We start from the raw sequence: 12499 nt of genomic DNA, 5'->3' as shown, positions 1-12499 counted from the left end.
AAAGGGAGAGCAGCTCAAAATACAAACTCAGTGTACTATGACCATCAAATGGGCTGTTTGGGACTGTGAACTCTTAGCCTTCCACAGTCACGGCTACAAAGATATAAAGCACCTTTCTGACAACAGGTATTTGGAGTAAATCTTATTAACAGACTTCCCAGTGGCTTAGACCAGAGGGAGTTCCTCCTCTGACCTTCCCTCATCGGCCCTGCCCAGAACCACCAATTCCAGGTAAAACTGGAGCAGAAACCAGCAAGGGTTCTGCCATCTGCCAACCTTACTCACATCCGGGGGAGATGGGGGGGGGGGGGGGTGCAATTTGACCTGGTAGGCTCTGTAGCTAAGTGCCCATGTTTAAATGAGCCCAGACTCTCACTTGGTGGAGTTAGGCGAGTTATGCTGTGGATCTTAGTTTCCTGGTCTGTAGAATGGGTTAATGATAGTCACTACCTCATGAGTAGACTATGAAGATCACATAAGGGAACTCATTTCAAGCATTCAGAACAGCGCATGGTACATAGTAATGCCAAATTCAATTAGTAGAATTAAAGTCATCATTAATTACCCCACCTTTCCAAAGAAAAATCAGAGTTCAATAAGGCGACTACAAGGCCTAGCCCTAGATGCTTTGAATAGCTTCCTTTCTCTCTTCCCATTACCATCCCTCACTTCTCAAGAAGACTGTCAGTTTAAGGTATAAAAGGATATTATCAGGAATAATATTTTAATTTTGTGATATTTAGCATAATGTCTATATTCCATTTAATATATCAATTTAATTAAATTGAAATGGATTAATCTATATTTTCACCTTTATGTCATTACAATAGGAGTAATGTATTACTAATGATGTATCTATGATGTTTTATCAGGTAGGTTTCCATGGTTGGGGCCACACTGTCAGAGTATTCTTCCAGCATAAGTAACTAAACACCCATAAATAAGTCTGTGGTTTACACTAAATACCACTCTGATAGTAAATAAATGTACCAATACAATAACTCAGGGCAATTTTTTCTTTTTAAATAGACATTTATATATCGGTCAGTGTAACTTTTATAATGAAAGTGTCTCTTCATATCAAGCTTATGTTATTAATCTATGAAATAATGATGGGCTTAGTAGTGGATACAAGGTCACTTAATAATGGTAAAAAACAAACAAAACACAATTAGAACTCAATCTTCTGAAATTGTTAAGTGTTTTATGGCTTCTCCACTTTCTACATAATAATTGATCTTAAGTTCATTTATTTTGGGCATAAAAGTTCCTTTTACAATTTCCCAATATAAAATAAATTTATTTATTATATAATGTGCATTAGTATGGTCTGTTAACATTACTATTTGAAATATTTTTATGAGTCAAAATGAAATGTATGAATTATGTTTAAACCATAATGCAAGGCTTCTGAATTGGCCCTAAAATCATAGGTCAACTTGTCAAACTTGGATTGCTTTAGAAAAGCCACTTGTAGTTAAAACAGGTGTACTGAAGAGGAAATTTAAATGTGTTTCCATGATCTCACTGTTGCAGTAACTTTGGGATACAATTTTGAGTTCATTAAAATTATATGGCATTGCTAAAGTTTAAATAAACCAATCACAAAACTCAAGAACTTCAGTCCTTTATGCATGTGCTACAGGAAGAAACACAATACACAGGAGTCAGCATCACTTCCTGTGTCAAAGACACCAAGAAAGGCCTGGCTTCTGCACCTGAGTTACGTGTGGCTGCTTGTATTGGCTACTGAACCCACGACAGTTAAGCTTTAGCCAATTAGAAAGGATGCATTGATGTTCACTTGAATTATCATTTTTCTATAACTAAAATGCAGAAGAAAAAATACCTCAAAACTAGTATTTCATAAAGTCCATTTGAAACTGTATTAAAACAGACTTCTAAAAAACGGCAGCAGTGTTTGTGAAAAAACAGAATTTCTTGATTCGTGTAAATAAATCCTCTTAAATTGCCCAAATACTACTGTAATAAAGGGCTTAGTTTAAGCAAACACAATTCAGGGGGGAAAAACACCATTGAGCATAAAAATGAAATTCAAAATCATTAAAATACTTTAGTTTAAAACTCCCTAAGCAATTAAAAAAGGTATCTACTTACCTTCCCAATAACTTGTCACTGCCATGTAAAATCAAAGTGAATTACAAAATTAACCCAACTGCCAGAGGTATCGCTATGTTAGTTATAAAACTAAACCAAAACAAAACACACTCATTCACACACACTCTCTTCTCTCCCTTTCAGGCCTTAGATTAGGCCATTCTGTGCAGTTACAGATATTATCAGGGAGTTCTACTAAAAAGAAAGAAAGCTATCTGAAATTCTTTAGAACAGAGCTGTATACTGCAAATATTTTGTTTCTAACCTTTAAGTGAATTGGAAGAGATGTGGGTAGAAAGTACTTAGTTCACTGAACAATTAGAAAAAAATCAAGCAAGCTTCTAGGGGCTGGCTTCCTCATCTAGCGGGACTCCTTGGTAACAGCTCCATGATAACTTAGATGTCAGTCACAGAGGTTACATTCCCAGCCATCCCAGTGGACCACACTGGCACGCTTCCAGGGAACACAACAAGGAAATAATGTTTAACGATCATGTGTAAGGGTCCCTCACCTTACAGTCCAATCAGTGACAGTGACGGCTGTGTGCTTTACACACAGGAACCTGAATTCCTAATGTCTATTTCAGGACCAGTTTTTCAGCTGATTCCTATGAAATTCTTTAAAAGTCAGGAGAATCTAACACTGAAACATGGTGCAGCATTGCCATCCCAAAAGTCACTAACATGTTCACGGAAACTGGAGTATTACAGGAATATATCTCAACTCTCACCACGGGATATCAGAAACCTTAAGACAAGCTACAGATTATATCTTGGCTGTTTTTGGTTTATTTTTTCCGCAAAGTAAGAGAACTGACAAGCAACCAGACTTCAGGAAAATCAGAAATGTGAATGAAGCTTTACATAAACTAACATATCCATTATGTTAACACCAATATTCACATAAACATCAAGATGCATTGACAGAAAAAAGTGAAGATTCTCTGTTTTATTTATCCCAGAGTCAAAGATGGCAAGAGCAAAAAGTCAGGAGTTTAATTTCACGCTGGCCCCCAGCTCGCCTCACTACGGATATAATGTTCCAGACGACAATAAAGCCATCTTTAAAGCAGCTCTGTAACAAAGACAGGGGAGGTCTAGTGTACTTGACAGGCGGCTAGAGTTTCCCATGCTAAGTCACCCAGGCCCGGGACCAGAATAATGGCATTACCTGAACACCTGGGTCCTCCTCTTCTTCAGGAGACGGTGGGGGCGTTTTGTCTAAGTCTGAATTTTCAGAACCTTCTGTTTTTCCCTTGTTGACCTTTTTCTTCAAAGCGCTTGCTTCTGAATCAGGTTTCTTATTACTAGAATTCAAAGCGGATCACTTAGGGTTCACTTTTTAATGATGTTTTCCACATGCCCCACGCCCTGTATTTCCCACATTCATATCCCTGAAGTATCAATGACAATTGGTGAATCAGTGCATGCTGGCCATTTAGTTCAATGGTACTCTCAATTAAGTTCTTTAAGGCAAACCCTCACATTGATGACCTTTAATAAATATCTAACCTAATTAAAAAGAAATGGCATGCAAGAACCCCTAAAAACCACAGAGTACATTTGTTCATCTAGACCAGCGGTTCTCAACCTGTGGGTCGCGACCCTTTTGGGGGTCGCCTAAGACCATCGGAAAACACATATATAATTACATATTGTTTTTGTGATTAATCACTATGCTTTAAGTATGTCCAATTTGTAACAATGAAATTGGAGGTCACCACAATATGAGGAACTGTATTAAAGGGGCACGGCATTAGGAAGGTTGAGAACCGCTGATAGACAATGTAAAAATCCCTGCCATTGCACCACGCCATAATGAAAACTCAGATATGAGGTAGCTTCGCTGTGGAGTATTGAAGATACAGAATATGTTTTTTAAAATTGTCAAGGAAAAATAAAATGATCATTTCTGTGTCTCTTGCAGATGGTAATAAACACTCCTATTGAAGTTCTTTTTGACAAGTACTATCTGGTATCCTCTTTTATATCATCCAACTCCATTTTTATCCAATTTACAACTCTTTAAAATAAAACAAAATATATAGCAATTTCCTTTTCTACATAATTTTAATTAATGCTGTGCTCTTAAAAAAAAGCTAGGTCTCTGAAATACAAAAATATAGCAAAACGACCCCAATAATTAAAGTGCATGTTCCATAGTATGTTTCTATAAAATATTAATGTGATTTGAATATCACATAACTCAAAAGTCATGAATAAACTCTAACAAAATATTTTTAATTTACATTTACCACCACCTTTAGGAACTTTTTGACTTTCTTTTAAAACATACACCTAGTGTTACCTTACATTCCAATTTCCAAACCGCCGCCAAGATTTTCTAATATCAATTATTATTTGTTATCCAACATTTAAAATAATCCAACCTCAGTAATGATTATATTTTATTCTTTCTAGAAAACCTAAAATTCTGATAAAATTACAAACCGAGAATATTTTTAAACTTTTAAAAAGTTTATTTACTGAAGTTTGTAAATTCCCAAGTAAGTATGCAGACAGAATGCATTAAATAGCATTTTTCAGTCTCACCTACTACAAAAGGAAAAGAGGCCAAAACATCAGTACACTGTTATTTAGGTAAAGCATGTGTCACATAAAATATTTTAAAAGTACTTGTTAATGTAATAAAATACCCATGATACAAAATGTACTTTTGTAATGAATAAAATCTTTGATAAATTTAAACTAGTTATTTTTAAGTACTCAGAGCTTTTGTTTTGTTTTGTTTTGTTTTGTTTTGTTTTAATATTTTAGCATAGTAAACAGCCACATAAGGAAATAACTTACAAGTCAAGATTATAGTAAATGGCGGTTAAGTTTAGAGTGCTTTTTATTTTAAAAAAAAAAAAAAAAAGGCAGTGTCCTAAAAACTTGAAGTCCCCAAAAGATCCACAGAAAGAATAATATTTTTTAAATTAAAAAAAAAATCCATACAACAGTTCCTCATCCAACTGTCCTAGTGTTTACGCTACACATGGACAGAAGTCTCCCCCACTATGAGGCTCCATTTCCAGCATTTATTTCCGCTCTAACTGCCACAAATTATACAATACTACAGCTGAACGCTGGGCCCCTTCCCTTTCATCTGCACGCCAAGAGCAATCAGATTACCCTGGTAACCAGCGGTCACATGACCAGCACCTGCTCTTTTGGCTGGATGCCACTGACTAAAGCCATCTGCTTCCCTCAATCAGCTTTCAAACATTCTCAACACCTGCGCTGCAGTGTTTTGTGGTTTCTTTTATCAAATCAGTGCAAAACTGCTTCCAAAACTTTACATATTTCTCAAATTTGTTTAAATCAGAGGTAGACCTGTCACAGAGCTGAACCACTGCCAGGTCAAGTAAGTTGGCAGCGAGTGCCTTCCACGGTGACCTCTCTACACCAGAGCAAAGTACACAGTTTAGTTTCGCGGGGTTACTGCACCCTGTGGGAACTATCCTATAGGAGTAAAAGGCTTACCGTCCTGAAGCCCACTAGAGCCCAGGTTTGATGAAATATCAATTTGCTGCAGGAGAGACGGGCTAATGATTTTCCATCTGCCTTTCCCAAGAATGCGCTACGTGAAACCTCCAAGACTGCTGAAAGTCAGGCAGGACCTCTCCAAATGCTTAGACAAAAAGCCTGTAGACAAGGCAAACACTCATCCCAGATCTGATTACTGAAAGATTTCTAAACTCATTAGACCTTGCACTATTAATGTGGTTCAGAGACAGCTAAGCATTTGCCCACTGTCTCCTCATGACACCAATATACGAATCAAAAACAGGCTACAAAGTCAAAAAAGCTACAGAATCTTCAGTGTCTACCCAAGGACATTACAATCAAGGACAAGATGAAGTTAAATTAAATGGACTTTGCTACTATTTTGCAATAAACTAATTTGGATTTTCAACTAAGTGTTATGTAACAACTATTTTCCCCCCTCTCCCCCCCAAAAAAAGGCGAAGTCAGAATTTTTCTCTTAACAAATGTGGTTAATGCAGAGTGGTGGTAAGGCACAGGCCTTCATTCACATTCCAGCTCTGTCATTTGTAACCTGTCTGTCTGGGACCCTCCCTTAATTTTCCTCACCCTCAGTTTCCTCATCTATAAAATGAGGTTAGAACTTACATCTTCCTCCAAGATTCGTTACCAAGTTTAAATGAGATAATGGATGAAAACCTTGGCAGTGTCTGGCACACATGGCCACACTCACACATCTGGAACACTAGCAGCTGGGAACGTATTCTGGGAAGTCTGGGAACACTGGCCTGGCTCTGGCTCAGACCCACTTGGGCCGACTCCACTGCAGAGACTTACGGACAGGACCCCACTCCACTGTGATCACTTCACCCAAGCAACATGAAGAGAAGGAAGTCCTTTATCAACACTGCTCGATGCCAGCTGAAGGGACACACAGGCAGGCAATCCCAAAGGCCACGCTTCTCATGCCCACTACCAGTGCTCTAGTTCAGACACATCTCCCTTCCCACCTCGACTGTTACAGCCGCCTCCCCACCGCCTGTCCCCACACCGCCCCTGGGCAGGGCTTCCCACTGTCAGACTCCTGGGGAAAGGACACGCACTCCACATTCACAGGCATGGTTATCTAAATCTGTACAGTTCAAAGCTACTCTTGTATAATGTCAAAGCCCAAACCTAGCCGTACAGACTGTCCTCTTCCAAATTATAAATTGGAAAGCTGGAATGCACAGAGGGGGCAGCTTTTCCGATTGGGGAGAAAAGACTGTTATTAAAAAGGAATGTGTCCCTTAAATGGACAATACAATACTGATGAGGACACTGAGCTGCCGGGCGCAAACACCCCTGATACACCTACAACAGCTGCTATGATGGCTAATCACGGGCTTAGCCCAGCCGTGGGCAAACTACGGCCCGTTTGAAATGAATAAAACTAAAACAAAAAAAAAAAAAGACCATACCCTTTTATGTAATGATGTTTACTTTGAATTTATATTAGTTCACACAAACACTCCATCCATGCTTTTGTTCCGGCCCTCCGGTCCAGTTTAAGAACCCATTGTGGCCCTCGAGTCAAAAAGTTTGCCCACCCCTGGCTTAGCCCAAAAAAGACCAGGCGGGTGCAGGGAACACTTTCTCACCCTGGGCCTGAATGGCCTCAGCCCCCGAGAAATCACGTCTGCCCTCACTCCTCTCCTGAACCTGCTCTGCCTCCCACCTACCCCAGTTCAGCGACATGGCACTGCCACCAGCACATCACCGAGCCCATCCCCCAGGCATCGGCACAGTGACCACCTCCTGCAAATCTGCCTCGATCATTTGTCCATTTGTCTGCTTCAAGTCCAACCCCACATATATGAGACAGAGAGTCTCAGCATTAACACACAAGGCCCTGTGCGATTTTTGCAACTGGCAACATTAACTTTATTTTCTACTTTTCCCACACCCCCAAACTCTATATGCTGTATACTGCAGACATGCAAAATCCCTCCTTAAAGTGTACACCATCTCTTCTACCTCCACTCCTGCCCCCCAAGTCTACGCATCTGTAAGTCTTTTTTTTATTTTAAATGTATGTTATTGATTTTTTTACAGAGAGAAAGGAAGAGGGATAGAGAGTTAGAAACATCGATGAGAGAGAAACATCAATCAGCTGCCTCCTGCACACCCCTACTGGGGATGTGGCCGCAACCAAGGTACATGCCCTTGACTGGAATCAAACCTGGGACCCTTCAGTCCGCAGGCCAATGCTCTATCCACTGAGCTGAACCGGTTACGGTGCATCTGTAAGTCTTGACTTTGATATCACTCATCCTGAGAAGCACTTTCTGGCCACTACAGTCTGGGTTAGTGAGATTCACTCCACCGACGTGCCACAGGATGCACCCCACACAGGGATATTTAACACACACAAAATTTGGTGATAACATCCCTGTAATGTATTAAAACCAAAGCACTTGTGTGTGTCTGTCTGTCTTTCTCCAACTATCCTGCAAGCTCAAGAGGAGAAACAACTCTTATTTATCTTTTATATTTCCAGTGTCTGATCAGGTAGATTACTGTAAGTGTGTTACGTGATTGATTTAACTAAATGGTACAAGTCACAGTGACAACAACACATACAGTCCTTAATATGTGCCAGGCACTAATCTAAGGGCTTTTCTCATTAAGTCATTTAAGCAAACCCCGCATAGATTCTATCTTTACGGTGAAAACACCTCTGAAGCTCAGTAAAATGGAGCTAATGTACTCCCACAATAGGGTTAAGGTTCACCTTAGCCATTTTTCAAAACCAGTGTCTCTGTGTACTTCCCCTCCCTGCTCACCAAGCTCTCTCACTTCCTGATCCTTATCGCCTATCATTACTGGTGCGACCCACTCCTGAGGCCAGGCTAGCCCTGCGCTCTTGGCAGGAGCACTTCTTCCGGGGCGTTGCGGGCGGGTTGAAGGACCGCTCTCCCCTTTCCAGCTTTACCTCCATTTCACATTTCATCATGAGCGAGGTCACACCGGTGGGCAACCGGATGCACACATGGTCCAGCTGAATGACGCTGAGGTCACCGTGCCACACCAAGCTCTGGAGTCCTGTGCCTGCCTTCAAGGTGGCCACAGCTTATGCCATCCGGGCGAGAACTCGGTGAGAACGCGATGAGAAACGGCATTAGGAAAGCACACACTGTGCATTCAGAGAAGACTGTCTGTCACGTGGAGGGACATTCTAAGGAGCCTACCCTAAGGAAGGACGCACAGTCAGCTGATGGGCTGAGTGACACCATCTGAAATGGGGTTGGGTGAACGCACCTAAGCTGAGATGCAGCACACAGCTAAACAGCTGCCTTTGGTGAGAAAGAGTACAGGCTTTCTAAGGAAGGCTTTATGCAAAGGGACAAAACCTACTAGGGCCTACTTATTGTAACCTACCCGATCAGACACTGGAAATACAAAGATAACTGCCCTGATTTCGTTACAAAACAGAATGTAGTAAAGCACTGATCAGCATCAGCCTGAGGATCCAATTCCAAAAAAAAAAAAAAAGGTATGAAAAGGACCCTATTGTGGAACTACATGCGATGAGAAGAATACGGTCAGTTAAAGAAGATGTCGGCAAATGGGAGGGAGTTCCCCTTCAGGTGGGACAAGTTAGCACAGACTCTCATCCCATCCCGGGGAAAGTCAACCTTGAGGCTTGAGTCATAAAGATTCACCAGATCTTTTTTGGGGACTCAAGCCAAAATGTCACAGTACAATCTTTTAGAAGAAGAGCAAAGGTATTGAAGCGTACCCTTACCGTCTGCATGCTCTCAAGGTGTTTTAAAAAAGAAATGAACCTAATGGATAAGCTGTGGTAATTAAATACATACTAAGCTGTCAGGGTCAAGGGCGCAACGCCGGTAGAGAGAAAAGCATCAAGCCTCTCAACTTAAAGAGTTATGGGACTTTTCTCTAAGTTTTTAAACAATAAACAAGAAAATTAAAAGCTAAAGAGGTAAACTAAAAAAGAACAAGATAAAACAGTAAACGTTGAAAAAGGATCAGTTAAGGCAACAAAAACATGACACAGATACACCAGAAAGTGAAATTAATCCAAAAGAATGAAAATTTTAAATAAAGTCCTCAGACCAAAATAAAATTTAACAGCTCAAGTAGACTGTAGTAAAATGCAGATGACCAATTAAACTAATGAGGACAGAGAGAAACTCTGTGTGACAGACAATAAACTCGAAGGTGAACACCTGGAGACAAAGGCACGCAGCACTCCCCTGGACGAGGCCCCAGGGGTCTCGGTGATGGTCTCCACGTGGCAGTCTTGGGAAGAGAGCATCTGGGTGGGATGGGCAGACAGAAGCAAGACCCTTGGCCCAACCCCTTTACGCATGCTTGCCCCAGGCACAGTCAATCTTCAGGTGCTCTGAGCTGGGCACCCACACTGGCAACTCCTAAACTCCACCCACAAATTCGTCACCCCACTCTCCTAGTTGAGAAAGAAGAAGAATTGAGAAAAGAAAGAGAAAGAAGGGAAGGAGATTCTATTTCTGAACATGATTTCAGTAACAAATTACTAATACTGTGTTTTTTAAGTCCGCTGAAAGTCACTGGATGGGACACCTCTAAAACAAATCATTTCATCTAAATGGTTACCTTAAGTAGCTCTCACAGCATCAAGTATTCCCTAAGTACATATGCTAAATTTTCAGGAAAGGAACAGCAAAGAAAGCTTGAAGGGTAACAGAAACCTAATCTGATTTCATTTAAAAACGTGTTATTTCAAACTCAACATGCCTCGCCAATACATTTTACAATCCAACTGCCCAAGGATGAGGAAACCGAGGGTCAACCAGGTTGCAAGAAGTGGCGGTTCCAGGGCTGGAACCAGGACCTCTCGGGGTGCAGAGCCCACGTGTGAGCCTGGGACTGGCCCGAAGGCCTCTAACCGCAGATCTCCTCAGGAGCCCGCGCTCACCTGGCCTTTTGGGAGGTATCCTTCAGGCCTCAGGAACCTTTCCCGGTCAGTGTCTTCTGGAGCCTTCCAATAGCAATAGATACAGTGAGAACAGACAGTGGGATCCACATCACCCTCTCCCACAGAAACCCAGTCCTGAGAACAGCTCCAGTGCTGACCATGTTTTAAAGAAGAATGTTCTTAAAAGCGAAAGAGAAGGTAGAGAAAAAAAGCTCTCCTGAAAGAGCGAAGTCTATTGATAATACTGAACATATTCTCGAGAAAAAACAAAAGATTCATCATGCAGTCAAGAATTAACCCTGAAAACCTAAAGGTTATTGAGTTTTATGGAATGAATTAAGATCTGCCAGAAGTTACATGGAAAAGAAGTCTAGTTAGCTAATATGTTATCTGACCACAGGAGCCCAACGTAAACATTAAGTGCTCTGGCTACATGGCACTATAATGCAGCAGAAAGGACTGAATAAATCACACACTGCAAGACTGATGCCAAAAGTACGCCTTTCAATGCCCCTTCCCTATAAATAGCATATTCTTCCACGTGGCAACAGTCGGGCAGACATTTGTCTGCTTGTGCCAAGTTCTAAGATGCCATTCTCATTTATGCACAGCATTCCCGTGCCCCGGGAAGGGGACAAGGGTGGGTAACTGTGGCAGTCAGAGCCGCACTCCCTACATTCACAATGATCTTCTCCGAGTAGCCAGGTCTCTAATACAACAAGCGAGACGTGCTGCCCACCCACACTGTCATCAGGTGCTCTAGGTAGGTGGAGACTTAAGCAGAGCGAATGGTAAAGCCAACAAGGAGAAAATATCACCACCCACCCTCAAAGGAAAAGCCGAACTGCCATGAAATTACTGTGTTCCTACAGGAATCAGGGCTACATGTAAAATTAGTGTTCTAATGCAAGTTCAAGGGTGTTGTCTTTTCAATATTTAAAAAAATATGAGGGGGACGGGATGTAAAAGGTGAGGGGGTTAAGCAAAACCAACAACAAAAAAACTTAACAGACAGAAAACAGTTTAGTGATTACCAGAGGAAGCGGAGGTAGGAGGAGGTAGGAGAGGGTAAAGGAAGGAGACATGGCTTGTGGTGGTGAACACACAACACAATATGGAGATGATGTATTAAAGAACTGTATTTCTGAAACCTATATAATTTTACTAACCAATGTCACCCCGATAAATTCAATTTAAAAAAATGAACAGTGCCCTTTTTCTTAATTCACATGCTCCATTCCCCTACTTAGCATTTTTAAGCTAAAGCCACACAGACTTCTATGTAAAGGTGGCTGAAGTGAGGCCTGGCATTTCAGATGACTGATGCTCTGACGGTGGTTCCCACAAACATCCAGTGACTCAAAGGGGCCTTATCTAGGTGGAAGACAACCAGCCAAAAAATTGTATGTCTCATGGGACAAATTTTGCATTTGTACAGGACTTCATACTTTCCAAAAGCATTTTTATATAGAGACATTTTTAATAATAATTTTAAAAATCAGTTATGATTCCTTCTGCTCTTTAACCTTTCAATGCACCCACCATCTACTTGGCAACTCATGCCCCACCCAAAAATTCAACTTGAGACTTCAAAGGACTATGTCTCCAGAAAAATCCCCCTCAGTATCCACTGCTGCCCATGGCCTCCTCACCTCTCAGCTTTCGTTTGATGGGTACAGTGAGAGTTGAAAGTGGGATCTACATCACCCTCTCCCACAGAAACCAAAGTGGCTGCAGGCCACTGCTTTGAAGTCACTGAAGCTCCCGGGGACCAGTGGAAGCGAATTTCCAGCAGGCCAGTGTGGTCCACTCAGCAACCAGCCCAGAGCATGAGTTAGCAGAACTCGCTTTTCAGGGTCAATGTGGTTACGCATTCTCTTTCCCCTACTGAGTATAAACTGAACCACCAAAGTCAAGGCTATCAGGGTCTCT

At 41.3% G+C, this 12499-nt stretch overlaps 1 protein-coding gene across 1 annotated transcript in view; it reads right to left on the bottom strand.

The window, feature by feature from the left end:
* Positions 1-12499, bottom strand: part of CHD7 (chromodomain helicase DNA binding protein 7) — a 181205-nt gene that overhangs the window by 61347 nt on the left and 107359 nt on the right. The window contains exon 4 of the mRNA XM_081111504.1: positions 3290-3425. Coding sequence (XP_080967630.1) covers positions 3290-3425 — 136 coding nt within the window. The remainder of the gene's footprint in view (positions 1-3289; positions 3426-12499) is intronic.

Source organism: Myotis nattereri (assembly GCF_964212035.1).
Source record: "Myotis nattereri genome assembly, chromosome: 17".
Classification (NCBI taxonomy): Eukaryota; Metazoa; Chordata; class Mammalia; order Chiroptera; family Vespertilionidae; genus Myotis; species Myotis nattereri.
Note: the sequence above shows the minus strand (reverse complement) of the source record. Positions and strands in the feature narration are given on the sequence as shown.